At 43.3% G+C, this 15,908-nt stretch overlaps 1 protein-coding gene across 6 annotated transcripts in view; it reads right to left on the bottom strand.

Annotated features, from left to right (window-relative positions):
- LOC137844827 (fibrillin-2-like) overlaps nucleotides 1–15,908 on the bottom strand; it is a 116,884-nt gene that overhangs the window by 85,939 nt on the left and 15,037 nt on the right. For all 6 annotated transcript variants that reach the window (XM_068661451.1, XM_068661449.1, XM_068661448.1 and 3 more), the window contains 2 exons: nucleotides 5,497–5,579; nucleotides 3,083–3,181 (listed from right to left, as the gene is read on the bottom strand). In XM_068661451.1, coding sequence (XP_068517552.1) covers nucleotides 3,083–3,181; nucleotides 5,497–5,579 — 182 coding nt within the window. The remainder of the gene's footprint in view (nucleotides 1–3,082; nucleotides 3,182–5,496; nucleotides 5,580–15,908) is intronic.

Here is a 15,908-nt window from a genome sequence, read left to right as displayed (position 1 = left end):
ACAGGAAGAAGGAGTGGAATGGGAAGTCTCAGGGCTTTGCATTCAACATGCTCAGCACATGTGCTGTATGTTTAATCCATGCATTTCTAGTATGGTTTGAATTAGTCATGATGTCTACAATTCCTATGGCTCTGTGGCTGGAGATCAGGCCAAATTTAGATGAAAGCTTAATCATTAAGGAAACTGAGCTTGAGGCTTCAAAGCATTGCCCAGATTGTCAGACATGAGACCAGTCTCTCTGGGAAATGGCTCTGTTTCCAGCACATTCTTACCCTACACCCCTCACTACAATTAATCAGCACTGGGAAAGCAATTACATACAACAAATCTGGGAGGGCTGCCCAGAGACAGTAGGAAGAAGTAGCTAGGAAGTGTCTGTCTGTCAGAGTTGTCCGTCTGTCGGAGCTTTTCCCTACAGAGTCTCCTGAGTCTTGCATTCAAGGCATTCAGCAGGGGGTAAGATCTGGTGAAGTTAAGAAATTTTAGTAGTTCAGGTTCTGCACATAAGAAAAGCCTTGACACGCATCCAGAAATTTTCCAACTAATTGGCAAACATACTATTTCTAGCCCTGCTTAGGTCCCATTTCTTACTTTTGCTGTAGTCCCAAATGCCCTGAGGTCCCACCACCATTCCACTTATCTCCAAGGCTAGCATCAAAGGGTCTGCTAGATTTGGAGTGCTGAGGAAAATCTTTCAAATAAGAATTTAAAGGCCTATTATTCTTTGTCAGGATTTTCCAAGCAGAGACCAAAGTTCTAGGAAAAAGAATGACAGTTCTCCCTAGTTAACTTTTCCCATTGGATTGGATTAGTTCTACATTTTATTTTAAAGGATCGGTGTCTGCAGCTGTTCTGCCAGCCATCAGCAGTGGAGTTTGCAGACAGGTTTTATGTCTGCTTATTGACTACTACTATCTAAACAGTCACTTGCAAATTACTCCTAAAATACCTTACTCTCCCAAGTAAGAAACTGAACTTTTTGTTATGACAGAGAGAGGCCGAGTGGCTTTTATTGCCTCTGGAATGCACTATTTGTCTGTTTTACCTCCCTGAAGCATTCATGATAAATGCAGATCTAAACATCCCCACAATGAATGCCAGATTTAACGAAGCCTCTGCAGAGAAACCTACCCCTCCACCCCCACCCTCAACCCGGAGCACATGCTGAAATCCACCCCAGGCTCAGAGGAATGCCAGGTCTGTGCCCAAATGTATATACTGCTTACAGCATTCCTCGCATTCCTCTGTGATTGCTAACATATGGACCCTCACTCCAGAAACTTTTGTGTCTCCAGCACCTTCCATTCAGCAGAGCATTTGGGAAGGTTTGCAGAGCTATGCACGCATAGGCTTCAGCGCTGTGCACTTTCTGGGGACATCTGTAGTGTTGTAGGACAACGTGGCGCTTTGGAACAAGATTCTGGGAATTTTCTTCTTTCAGTCACGCCCCGAATGTGGTTTTGAGGTTTGAGGGGTCTAGTTCTCTGGCCTTCAGTCAGATGCCTGCAAGTCACTTTGTTAACAATAGTTTGCCTACAGATGGGCAATAATGAGAAATAAATTTCTGGGTTGTCTCTAGAAATGGCCACGAGATCTTAAAAGATGTTATAAAATCCCATTAAAATCTGCATCTTGCATTGTCCTGGCAAAATCATCCTTCTCAAAACAATACACAGCTCTGAACAGAGACACAGCTCTGCTCCTTTGCTTGCAGGTTTTTGTCTGTTTCTTTGGCTGGTGTTTTTGAGTACTCTCATCATGTATGTATGGACAGACCACTTATACATTCAGGTGCAAATGGTCACCCAATATCCCTGCCCACATCTGGAGATCTGGAGTGCAGGCCAGCCCCGATTCACGAGAATTTGAGAAACAAATGAAGCCCTTTCAGGCAGATCTGCTTATGCATAGTCTGCACTGACTTGGGTGGGTGGTCTCTGTGCTGGTGGTGGCCCTCGTCTTGCCAGCAGGAGTGCAATTATCTGCACCCAACAAGCTCTGAGGCTGTCAAACCAACCTGCACACAGTGATGCTTCTCAGACAGATACCCCTTGTCTGCCCAGGGAGAGATTGGGGCAGTGAGGGAAGGGAGTGTTAGGGGCTGCACACAGAGATCCTACAGGCCTCACTGGCTCCTCTCATGTATGGGCAATAGAGCTTGATATCCAGACCCGTTTTCTCTCTTATGTGAAGGATTCAAATAGTTTTGACTGCTTCTTTCTGCTGTTTAGTGAGTAGAAAGAAGTGTCTGGAGCTTTCTGCAGGTAACCAGCAAAGGCAGAACTACGTGAACTATTCCAGTTCAAGACTCAGTGTAAGGCATTCTTTCATACAATTATGTACAGACTCATGAATGGGTACAAAGGCTTGTTGGATGTCCCCATTCAGCCTCCCCACAGATCAGGATGGCTGTGACTTTGTCTAGCCAAGCTTTGAAACTGCCCAAGCAGGGAGATCTTCCACACCTCTGGTGACCTGTTCCAGCACTGCACCACCCTTCAGCGTAAGAAACTTCTCTTTGTGTACAACCTGAACATCCCAAGCTGCAACCTATGGCCAGACACTTCTGTTATCTTGCCTGCCACTACTGAGAGGGGTTTGGCTCCACTGCCTTTGTAGCTGCACTTCCAGTAATTAAGACTATGACTGGATCCCTCACTGACTCCTCTTCAACTAAATCAGCCCAGCTCCCCCAGTGCATACTCCATTGTGTCACTGCAGTTCTCTAAAAACACTGGGCAATTCTCTCTGATGTTCAAATCACAGCCTACCAAAACTTAATACACTTAGCATTGGAAAAAATAATTATTTGGTTAACAAAAGCAGTGACAGATTTAATTCAATTTCAAGGAACAGCCAGGAGTGGATGGACTCTTTGGCAGCAGTGTTGCTATTTGCTGCTGGGAAATTCAATTTCTGTATCCTGTATGATTTTTTATACCAAAGTAGTAGAAATCACAAAAAACAAACAAACAAAAAAATAAATCAGGTTACAACCTTGTTGCCCATTGTGACTGGGAAAATTTTAAGAGAGCATATAACTAATTCAGAGGGAGGACAATCACTAGCAATGTCTTCTTACCTCCAGCTGAGCCACAGTTAGGAGAAAGTTGTCCATTGGAGCACGTACACATGTTTGGCCTCGAACAAAATCCATCACCACAAGAATTCCTGCAAATTGCTGGAGGAAGAGAAGGAGACAGTGATTAGCACAAGGTGCTAGTCTGTGAACTTCCTCACAGGCTCATATTTGGCTGCCAAAAGGGTGTGAATTCACCTTGCTTTAAGAAGAAGAAACTGAGGAGGAAGCTGTGCCACCTCCTGAGGACTCTGCTGTCGGCAGAGCAACAGAAAGAAGGACTCCCTCATTCCCAGGGCATGAATTCCTGGAGAAATCTTCCTTTTATCACACACTTTGGCTGGACCCTTTACCTTATTTCTATTTCACTCAGCAGAGGATGGGGAAAATGTGGCACCTTTCACTATTTTTACCTGCTAAAAATGTTTCTTATCAGAGACAAGTGACATTCATACTGAAACAGGTTTCCTTATATATATATTTTTTTTTTTTTGGTGGGGGTATTTCCATGCAGCATTTTGCAGTCCGTAGTTTGGCACTGAGCTAAATGACTGTTACTGAGATGCAACTCCTGTTGAATGAGGGGCTGAGCCTGAGTCAGCCAGAGATGCATCAGCAGGATGCCTTCATATCAATCTATCCTTTCTTGTCTGGGACCCCTGCTAATCTCTTTCCCTTCCTGTACCATGAGAGCCAAGAGCTGACAGTATTGTTCCACCTGTGTAAGCACAGATTTCATTAGAGTCTCGTGAAACTATCTCATCTCTGTGTTTTTTATAAATACAATTATAAGGCACAGTTCCCCGAGGACCTCCAGCCCAGATGGCATGTTTTACAGCTATGAGAAAAGTCAGCAGACAACCCTGAATGTTGCTAACCCTGCATGCCACAGAGCAGCCATTTGGTTGTAAGTTCCTTAACCCTTCACTGCAACCAGCAGTGAACTGAACCAGCATTAAACTGAAGACTTGAATACTTCACGGGGCGTCCAGTGCCTACAGGGCAGTGGATTTCCTAAAGTAAAGAGGATTTTTTGAGTTTGCTTGTCTCTTTCCATAAGGAAAAAAGAGGATGCATAACTCTGTATCTTACCACCACCAGGGGTGAAGTCAAATGCATTTAACTCCTGAGTCATTATTCACTTTTGTTTTTTTAGTGAGTAGAATGCCCAATGCAGGCATTCAGACACTGGCACTGGTTACTCACTGTGCACAAGGATGCATAAACTGTTCCCATCACTCACAATACACTTGAAAGTATTTCCTTTAAGAGGAGAATATTTGTGGCTCTGGGCTCAGTTTTTTGCATCTGAGATCCCTGACATTAGGAAATACTGGTATTAGGAAACATGAGGCAATTCTCACTAAGATGACTTCTTTCTAAGTTGCAGTTTCATCTCTGAAGGTGGAGTATCTTCTGGAATATGTAACCTGTATTATGTCAGAGATTCTGCAAGATGACCCTATTTTTTTCCTCAACTTGAAACCTCCCACTGTTAATTATTTTTAGGAAGTTTTGCAGAAAGCCATTCCAACTGTGCTCTAATGCAGAAGATTCCTTCAGAAAGCTAAAGTACAGGGAGATATAAGCATCCTACAGTGCTATCTGCTATTTGGTGTGTCCAGGATACAGTTAATATATTCAGGACACTATGCATTTACAGCGTGTGTTTGCTATGTTTCAGCATGAAGCATGACCAAATGCCAGTACAATTACACCTATCGTCTCCAGTAAGAATCTCATTTATTTACCCCTGAGATGATTTGCAATTCCCATGGGAACATCTTCCCAAGGGCAGACTCCTCCATCTCTCCATAGCTTATGCCTTTACCCTACAGAAATGAGCCATAGATCCTAAGCCCCTTAATGGATTTTATAGGTGTATATCAGCACTTAAGTATATAACAATGACCTACTCCAAATAGCAAAGCTATCTGCAAAAACAGAGATGTGATCTATATAAATCAGCATTCTCCTTTAGAAAGAGGACACTGAAAGAAAAACACAAATTCCTGCTTGTGGACCCTTTCCCATGACGACATGCTTCCAATGGCACCATCTAGATCTTGTCTGAGCAGCTAAATTATTTCATCTAACTAAAGAGCTCTAAAATTACTTTTCTGGAGTCACTAAAAGTGTTCCTTTGAGGCTAATCTTCTAAGCAGGCACACAAATTGTCAAGCAACAAGGAACAAAGTGGCAATTTGGCAGAAGACAAAAGGCCATGCATTAAATGGGACCAATTGCAGCAACCCTGTTTTAATCAAGGCGAGCAGAGATGAGAACTCCCAACAATCACTGCTCCTTTCCCAGTGGATTATGAGATGTTTTGTCATATGCTGAAGCGTGAGATGTGTATTCCTTCCCACATGGCAGTTAGCTCCCTTGGTGCCCTTAACAGGAAAACTGATACTCACGGACAATGCACTGGTTCCCTCCGGGCAGCGTCTTCCAGCCAGGGCAGCAGTAGGAGTGGAACCTCGAGCCACAGACATTGGGTCTGAAAATTAAAAACAATTTTTCCTCTGTTTCTGTACAGTGCCATTGGATATTCAGCACTTATTATCTCTGTATGAGAGCTCTTGAGTAGTCTCTTGCATGACATTTCTCTGCCAAACTCCATTCCCTCACTCTGAGCTTAAACAAGCCATGTTTAATTCCCACCAAATGGAGTCAACATACATTACTTTAATAACTGACTCCTGACCGCCCTGTGCCGAAAGCCCCAATTAGCTACGCATTTGAGTGAAGGGAACTGAGGGCACATATGACTGCTGTCGTTTCAGCTATAATGCGCTGTGCTAGGATCATGGAGCTCAGAGCTCAAGCTGCACAGAAGGAACTCTTTCTGACAACCACTGGCTTCATAGAATCATAGAATGGCCTGGGTTGGAAAGGTTGGACAGAGATCATCCTGTTCCAACGCCCCTGCCACAGGCAGGGCTGCCACCCACCAGATCAGGTTGCTCAGGGCCTCATCTAACCTGGCCTTGAACAACTCCAGGGATGGGGCATCCACAACCTCTCTGGGCAGCCTGTTCCAGTGCCTCAGCACCCTCTGAGGGACAAATTTCCTTCTAAGGAAGGGAAGAAATCTTCTAAGGAAGATGAGCTTCTAAGGAACATGAGCTTCCTGCTGATCTGATGGCTTGCACAAAATGTACAGCTGTCACCTCCTTGTGTCCAACACCAAGTGCCTCCTCCAAACTGAGAGACACAAAAGAGACTCTGCAGGAGCTGCCTGAAGTCCATCAGGCTGTCCGGAGAGGTCAAGCTTATGTGGCTCAGTATCTAATGAGTATGGACTCATTAGCATGTGGAGTAAATGTCTCTTTGCACGTTCTTCTGTAAATTGCTCATGGTGAGGGGGTTTGTTTGCTGCAACCATAGCAGCTGACACCAGATCCACTCCTGCAACTCCAAGATGCCAGACAAAAACAGAGCCCCAAAGGCTTAGAGTGACCCTATTAGGACTATGGAGGGGTGAGAAACTGAGGCACAGTCAAGTCCACCATTATACTAACCCAGAGCATGTATGTAGGCTCCCAGTATAGGAATGGGGCCATATCCACAAAGTTAGACACATCCAGTTGGAGACCCACATTTCCACATAGGAACAACAAGACCTAGACACCAGACAACCCTAGAAATCACAGGCAACTGGGTATTTTGATAACCTGAACAGGGCAAGGGCATCTGTTTCTTGTGCACATATCTCATCAGCCCTGTTTATGTTAGATAAAGTCCCGCTCTTCCTTTCTGAGTGGCAAAGTCATGCACATTCCAAACCATCAATCAGACAGGCTGGATATAGTTTTCTTCATCTTCCCCTTTTTTTTTTTTTAAAAAAAAATCAGTGTTATGCATCAAAGAAAGCTAGAAAACCAGCCCAAGCATATAATTCAGCATGGCATTTACAACGTTGTGCCATGCTACACATCTGTAAATGAAATAACAGACTTTCAATGAAAATTTCCCAAAAGAAAACAAGAAAGCCACAAACCCATGTGATACCCATAGTCTTGTGACACTGTCAAGTGTGGAGTCTTGAGAACGCAGCCCCTTGCAGAGATGCTAGGGCTCTACCGAAGGACCAAACATGAGGGATGGCAGTAGAGACATAAGTGTAGACAGTGTTCAAACCTTGGCTGGACACTGGCCAGCAATCCTCCAATGTGTTGTGCAGTCCCTGAGGGATCACATCTTTTAGAGAAGCATGAGAATTTGAACTGAAATAAAGAGTGAAAAATACACTTCGGTAGTTTTCCAGTTTGCAGTAATCCTCATTGTTAAAATGGCTTTATTCAGGGTCTGAGTTTAACTAGCTTTTAGTTTTAGGCATTGGATCTTGTTATATCTTTGACTGCTGGATTGAGCGAAGTCACTTCCAAATAGACCAATGTAGGCTCTATCACCCTTTCATTTTCTCTTTGACAAGGGAAGGAAAATATCAAACTAGTTTATCAGGATCCATGGACCCAACTTTAAATCGTTTGTTATTCATTATGCTATCCTCATTCTAATTTTTATTGATTACATTTTATGTCAACCACTTCAGCAGTTTGCTTGGGGCTGGTTATTGACAATCTGTAACTATCACCATCATTGCACAGAGAGGGTGGCTTTATGTGAACGAATCAGATTAGGAAGTTTCTGCTATGTAGTTTGGGATGTATCTGAAACACCAGAGTTTCCATCTGAGCATTAGGAAACACATCATCATGGTGTGGGCGACTGTACACTGGGCAGGATGTGGAGTCTTCCTCCTTGGAGATCCTCAAAAGCCATCTGCACATGGGCCAGGGCAACCTGCTCTGGATGGACCTGCTTGAGAAGGGGAGGTCCTTTCCCATCTCAGACATTCTGTAAGTCTATGTTCACTGTAACCCATTTCATTGTGAAATACACTTCCACAGCTATGTGCATATCTCAGCTACCGGTAGAAATATCTCTAGTTATATGGCTACTCAGTGTGGGAGCAAATGTATGGATGTAGCAGACTGTAGCAAAAAAAAACAGTATCTGATTTAAAAAAAAAAAAAACTTATACAAAAGCATTGGCTGCTTTGTTTATTTTTTATTTTTATTCTGAAAATATGACCATTTTCCTCAGCTAGATCAGCAAATTCATTTCATTTTCCACAGAACAGTCTCTTTTTATTTCCCTGGTGGTTTCTAACACCTCTGCTACTGGTTTGTGTTGCTGCAGATGGCAGCTGTGAGGAAATCACACCTGGGAACAAGCCCTTTACAGAGCCTTAGTTGAGAGCTGGCTTCACCCTGGGTATTCCTGGGACTGGTACTTTCAGATCGGAATCAGAACATCTACATTAAAAGCCAGAAAACAAGGCTTTCTTTGCTCATGTTTCATCGTTTCAGCAAACTGAAAAACTGAACCCCAACTGCCCATCAAAACCAAACCGCTGCTAAACTCTTATGTAGTTTGTATACTCTTTGGCTACATCTAGAAGGAAAAAAAAAAAAGAAAAAAAAAAAAAAAGAAAAAAAAAAGTGACCTTTATAGATGAAAGGATTTCAAGATCTAAAACAATCTGAGCATCTGCTTCCACCTCCCAGGGAGGCCACAGTACCTCACATGCCAATATGTTCTTTGAAGTGACTCAGTGAAGAGCCACAGAAAAAATGAAATTCCAAAAATGGCTTTCAGGAAAAAAAAAGAAAAAGTTAGCAGCTCAATATCTCCAATCACCTTGCAGGAACAACTCTCATAAACTCTCATAAAACAATACCTCTCTAGCTGTTTCTAAACAAGTTAAGCATCTCAAACATTAGTTTCTGGTCAGATCTAGCTTGTTCTCACGAAGCTCCTCCCCCCCTCCCTCCTTTTTTGGGTGTTTATTAAACTGCCTGATTTCACAGCATGATCCAGCTGAGTACAGACCTCCATTCTGTTCTTCTTGTACCCTTAAAAAATAGCACACATTGCTCCTGATGTGAATTTAGATGTCAAAATGGACCCTCTGGTATTCTGCCACCAGCAAGGGAAACACATAAAACAGTTACTGTTTCATCTTCCCTTCATTCCTTTAAAACAGCATCCCAAACCTTGCCTGTGCCCTTGTAGAGACTGTTTTAACCATGGATGTCTTTACTTCCCTCCCATGCCATGATGTGCCTACTTCAGAACTTGTCTTGCTTGTTCTTCCTCAGATCCCGAGGTGTCTGTGATAGTAGGTGTACAATCAGTCTGTTTTCCTGAACTTCCTTTTGCTTCTGCATCAAAGTTTTGCCTAAGTGGTGGGGATTTTTTGAATATTTTCTTCCTCTGGTTTCCTTTCTTAAGGTTCTGCAGTGAGCCAAGAGTGGGAAGGCAGAGGGTGCTGGGTTGGCTGTGTACCTTGGGCACAACAGCCAATACCAGAAGCACTCTGTAGAGTCAGTCCCTTTGCCAGATTCCAGTCTGTATTTTGGCAAGAACTTGCAGTGGTTTAGGGCAACAGATTCCTGGCTGGGAGAGGCTGGTGGATCCTAGAATGCCCTGAATAAGCTGCGTAGGCATACACAAGTTTTTCACCTCTGGCATGACTGCAGCTGATGTACAGGAGTTACACAGAAGACATGTAGCAATCATGAAGCAAACATACAACATGCATTCAGAAAACACACAGCAAACATAAAGTAGACCCAGCAGACATACACTGGATGCACAGCAGACATAACAGAAACATAGTGGATGTACAGCAGTCACAATGATGATGTGCAGCACACACCCAGCAAATCCAGAGCACAGCAGACAGAAAACAGAGACCCAGCAGGACATGTACAGCAGATGTGCAGCAGACATGCAGCAGATATGCAGCAGATGTGTAGCAGATACGCTGCAGGTGTCTCTTTCCAAGTGGAAGAAATATAATGTTTTCACAGGGAAAATGGAACTGGGCAGAGTTTACAATAACGACAAAACCACTGAGTTGGCCTAAGAGTAAACTCTAAGGAACCCTCTACTGAACACTGTTATTTCCATGTAAAAGCAATCTTAGCTTCTGCTTTCCATGGTGACTAGAAGACCTCTGAGCAGCACAAACACTGAATGACTTTCTGGTCAATGAAGGGTGCTGCTTTCCTTCCCAGTTCCAGTATTCCCAGAGCACACAATGAGCTGTGCAGAAACTGTGGCAACTGTTTTTCTACTTGTGTTGCATTTGTCCCCTGCTCTGCAGAGCCTCCTTCACCAAACCTGCCAACACAGAATCAAGAGCTGTGCTACAACACCATGAAATTTCATACTATGGTCAAAGGTGGAGAGTAAATCTGTATTTTGACTTCGAACATGCTTACTTTTTCCAAGAGACTGGGCATCTGTTGCTTCTCCTGTGACTAGCAGATAAAAGGAGACCTTGAATGAAGAACTGATTCTGTTGCCTTGGATTTCAGTGCCCTGCAGGTGGGGGAACATCCCGGGCTACAGTTCCTGGTTGCATTAGTCTGGGTAAAATACAAAGCTAGCTTGTATTGCCACTGACACTCAACTGTAAATCTCCAGTAGGAAGTAGACATACGTCAGTAACTCAGATGATAAAGTTTTCTTTGAGCAGATGGAGGCCCTATAAAGCCTAAGTTTCAGACCTCAGGTCCCCAACATACAGAACGGATGGATGGATGGATGATTATTTATTTATTTATTTATTTATTTTATATAGGACTTTCTAGTCCTATAGGTAAATTACCTAGAGAGTGAATGAAATTAGATTGCAAAACAAGACCTCAATAAGTAGAATTCTGTTTTGTAAGTAAAAAGTATCTTCAGCAAAGCTGTGACAAAAACAATTGGGGACATAAGTAGCAGTTATCTTGATCCTGGAAAACACATGCTGGAAACAAATGCTCTTATCAGCAAGAAGGTATAGATAAAAGGCATGTCATTTAGTTGTTAAAGAGCAAGCATGCTTCATGGTGAAATGCTTCAAGGAATGGAAAGGTGAAAACTAGAGGAAAACTCATTCAAGTTCAGTAAACTTGCCACAACATTCTGATGATTACTGGTCATCAGCATCTGCAGCCATTTCAAAGTCCTAAATTAAAAATCAAGAGACTTTTTAGCTGTGCTCACTGTCAACTTTATCTTCTGGCTAGCCAGCAGTACCAAGGTGGTCTTATACAGACATGACGCAGTCCTGAAGAGGCATAGTTATAATGCTGAGACTGTGCTTATACTCTATGACTTTTCCTTTGGGTATTAGAGCCACAGGAGTAAGAGAGTGTCTGCAGGCAAGGAAGAGTCTGAAAAGACCTCAGATACTAAAGATTTTTTTTTTTTTTAAATGAAAATGAATATGGACAAAAGAGTAATGCTAAGAAAGAACAGAAGGAAAAGCAATCGCAGCCATTGTGTCTTCTTTGTCCACTTTAAATAAACAATAGAATTACAGAGATAAGCACAGACAAAGTAAGCATGAATTTCAATTGATGGCACTAAATCCTGCCTGCTGGCAGGGACTACATTTGAGAACTGGGAGATGCCAAGAAAAAAAAAAAAAAAGAAAACACTTCAGAAGAGCAGAACTACAGACATGAGATGTGAAAATGCAGGGCTGTTAGTAAGAGAAGCCTTTCTCCCAGATCCACAATGGAGTCTAAAGCATAAGCAAGCACTGAGAGACAAACCACAGCACAAACTTGCCCACAGGCTCAGGGTGCCAGTCTGCTGGTGGGGACAGAACACAAGTGGAGTCCGGTTGTTCCTGTAAGCAGCCTGGGAAATACAGCCTGAAGCACTGAATTGTTGCCCGCTAGCTGAGCAAGCAGCCAAAATGGGCTCAGTCTGCCAGTTATTGTCAGATGTCTAGTGTGACCCCAGCAGAAATGTTCTCATTGTTAAAGGTAGAAGAGGGCAGACAGCACAGCGTGTGATGTTTGGGCTTAGAATGTTTTGCAGACCGATGCTAGACAAAAACTAAGTAAAGTTACCCTGAGCTTCCTGCTTAACCATGTTATGTTGTAACATATATTATTATGTTATGCTTAACCCCTGTGTCCTCAACACATGGATATGCACATGGATATTTACCCAGTCCTCCAGCTGTGGGAAAAGGAATAGCCAGCTAGAGAGAGGTCTCTGAGTCTTCTTCAGCAAACTCTGCACAGTCACCAAAGGGCTGCTTTCTGTAAGAACTGCAGTGCCCTGCAAGTAGCACTTCTCCTGCCAAGCAGCAAGACCCACAGCTAACGAAGCCTTGGCTACGTGTAGCGCGTGCTTTCCAGAAAACAGGCACTGCAGCCCAGGATTTGTCTCCCCTGTCATGGTTAATCGGTGTGCTTCGGTTGTCACTGGCTTTCAGAAGTGTTATTTCCATTCCTTAAATCAGAGGAAGACAGAATTGAATGAAAATCAGTGTACTGCCAGGGCTGGAGTAATTCTCAGAGGTGCCCTGGTCTGCACAGGGTTATTCCCTGGCTGCTCAAACGTTTTCCTTCTCACTGGCCTCATCCTCACTCCAGGCAAATGAATGATAATTTCAGCCAGTGTAGGTGGATATGAAAGACTTGTTACCTTCCCTGCTGTCCTGCACTCACTGTCTATAGCATTAACGACATCATCTCCATGGGCGGTAATGGATCAGTCCTGACTGCCCACTCAGATCCTTGGGAACTACAGAAAGTGGTGCTGCATTTCCATCAGTATAACTGCACAGGTCTCCTTTATCAAGCTAAAAACTTCCTGGAGAAAGGTTATGGTAAAATGAAAGCAGAACCTGGTCTGCAGTATCTGTATTTTCCCACATCTTAACCTAACCTTCCTTCCCATGTTGCTGCAGAGCTATACCCACCCACTCTGAGATGGTTTTCACTTGTTCTTTACCCTCTTCAGACCACAGAGCCTTCACAGGAAAGCAAAATATTAGTCCCTTTGTCTTGTTTGCCACACTGCTGTCAGTTGCTTGGCACTATATCAGCATTTTTAAATACTCTTAGAAGGCAGCTTTCCAAGGTGGGAGACTTCAGATCTCTCCAAACAGCAGGATATAGATCTAAGATAAAGCTGAATAGACTCCTAGTGTGTCTGAGGAAACAAAGGCCCTTACACATTCAGCTCTCCAGGGTCAGGTCATGAACCATGTTCTCACTTTAAGAGCAGCCAGTCTCCTCCTGTTCCAAGGACAGCAGACAGAAAGCAGGAGCTAAGGAGGGCTTGCAGAGGTCCAAAATTCACACAGGCTCAATAGGAGAAAAAGCCCCTAAACATCCTTTGCTCAAGTGGACAAAGGTCTGCCGGCAAATAGGACAACAACCTAGGGAAATAAGTACTGATAGGACCAGAAGGATTAATTCAGGAAGAATTTACTACAGCTTAACACTTTGGGCCAATTTCTTGATGGAAAAACCCCTTGACCAGTGACTGAGCTTCCTTAGCACCATCCCTGAGCTGTGACCTTGGAACTACTCTGCTCTGGTGCATGCTCAGTGGCCCAGCAAATGGTTCTCCCAGTTTGTTGATTACTTTGTGTATGGATGGAAAAGATTGGGCTGGGAAACTGCTACCAGAACACAGGGACCCTTTTCCTTATCTATCAGTCCTTTATTTCCCTCTCTGATACAGCCTAAGGCTTCTTCCTGCTGGGTGGAAACAGATTTTCAGTGCTGTAGCTGTCTCATGAGAACTACTTTCCAAGATATTCTCTACTCAGTGGAAAAAGGAGTCTGAGCTAAAAGGGTCAAGCTGGGATATGCACTGAGCAAATGACTTTCTCCACTGGTTTGAGTCTCCTGGCGAGGACAGAGATGCCAACACTTTACATCTCTTGCAAGTTTTCTCTGCTCTCCTTAGTGCAGTAAGAACACATGGAGGATACTGAGTAGGTGCATTCAGAAATTAGTACATTTTGTAATGTACTTGTAATGGCTTTTATAAACTTTGTTAATAAGATGTAATAAGACTTTGTTAATAAAAGTATGGCTTACACTTTTATCACGTCCCACATGTAAGTCAGGTGAGTGACCAAAGACAAATGATTTCTTCTCTGTTTCAATCAAAACAGTAAAACATTCAGTAAAAAACACTCTCCTGCCCTGCCAAAGTACAACTGTGCAGGATAGTATTAGGGCTGGAGCCCAGTATTTTACGGAAGGGTGAACAGCAACTTCCCCAGACATCACATTGGGTCTACACCTGGTGGTTTCAGAGCGAGGAGCAGCACAATTTCACTATCCAGCCACAAACCTAATGATCACAAGATAAGAGACCTCCTCCATGATACTGGCCCTCAAAATAGGCAGGACAGAATATAGTCACAAGAATACATCCAAATGCAGACCTTGAGCCTTAAAGGGAGTGACTGGAGGAAGACAAGAAGTCAAGAGACTATTTTCTAGATGTTCTGGACACCCAGTACACACACATTTCTGTGTAAAAGCTTTGCTGTTACAGATATTCATTTGGCAAATGCCAGGTGCAAAGGTAGCATTGCTGCTCAGCAACTGCTGACTACCCGCAGCTATCTGTAAAAGAGATCATCTGAGCTCCTAACCAATGCAAAATAAGCTGGTTTTGTTCAGAGCATCTACAACAGCCAGTGGAGTCATGCTGAGACGCTGATCAGTGATTATGGTGAAATCCCCATTCAACAGCATCCTTGCTGGCCAGCAGGACCAGGTGAGCTATTTCCCTGTCTTCTAGCACCCTCATACTGAGGGTGCCCCTGGAATACTGTTCTAGAGAGATATGGAGAACCTGGAGGTTCATCCTTGGACTAGAAGTTGATGACCTTTGTAACTGCTTCAAATTGTCCTTCTTGCAAAGTGCTTAGCTATTTCTTTTCTCCAAGTGCTTAACGTAGTCCTGAAGGTCTCTGACTCATGGTTTGTTTTCAAAACGACTGCCTCTCTGGTCAGTGTGGAAGTAAACATTTTAATGACTTATTTGCATGCATCTTGAACTCTTGCTTCCATGATATTTTGGGCCTATTTATCTTGGGTACTAACGATCTGATAAACCTCTTGTAAGGATTCACAAAACTGATCTCTAAAACAAACTCTGAACTCTTGAATTCCCACTTATCAATCTCCAGACTCTGCTTATCAGTTCCGTAGAAAGACCCTGCTAGATAGCAGTTTAATTTCACAAGATATAACTAAAGCCTGTTCCTATTTGTAAGCACAGCCACATGGCATCTGTCAAGGGTCCATATAGTGCAATACCTATTCTCAAACAGTGGCCAAAAATGGATGCATGCAGAACATTATGAGAAGAGTGTAAATATAGGTAATTATTCCCCCCAGCACTGCCCTCAACTACACTACCATAAAGATTGGGATGTTCCAGTAAGATGTTTTTTATGAAGGGAAAAACGGGTGGGACAGCCTGCCACTGAAGTCATGGGAGTGAAGACATCAACGAACGGTGTTTCAGGTGAGTTACTATCCCAGGCTTCCCTTTAAAAAGACAAAACCAAGGGAGTTAAGGTCCAGTGATGACCTTCTTCCAGGTCCCAGAGGAAATGCTGTCTGAGCAAACGAGTGGTGTCCCTAGCAGAGATGACCTAGGTGAACAGGAGATTCCCAAGACGTTCCCCACCCTCACCTGCCAGACTCTGAGGTCCAATGCTTACTTCCAGAAATGTTCTTATTTTATTTATTTTATTTTAATTTTATTATTTTTTTCCCAATGGAGTTTTTTGAAAGGCAATAAGCTGTCATTTGCCACTATTGGCAAACGTCCTGTTCCTCCCCCAGTGAAGATATGCTCTTACAACCACTTTTGGGCGTTTATCTTCCATAATTTGGTCTGGTCCCATGGGAATTATATTCTCCAATTATACCATTCCTAGTACATGCAGATGAAACTGTGCTAAATACACCCTCTCCTGCTAGA

The sequence above is a fragment of the Anas acuta genome, chromosome 26 (assembly GCF_963932015.1).
Source record: "Anas acuta chromosome 26, bAnaAcu1.1, whole genome shotgun sequence".
Lineage (NCBI taxonomy): Eukaryota > Metazoa > Chordata > Aves > Anseriformes > Anatidae > Anas > Anas acuta.
The sequence above is the reverse complement of the archived record's forward strand: the minus strand, read 5'-3'. Positions and strand labels throughout refer to the sequence as shown.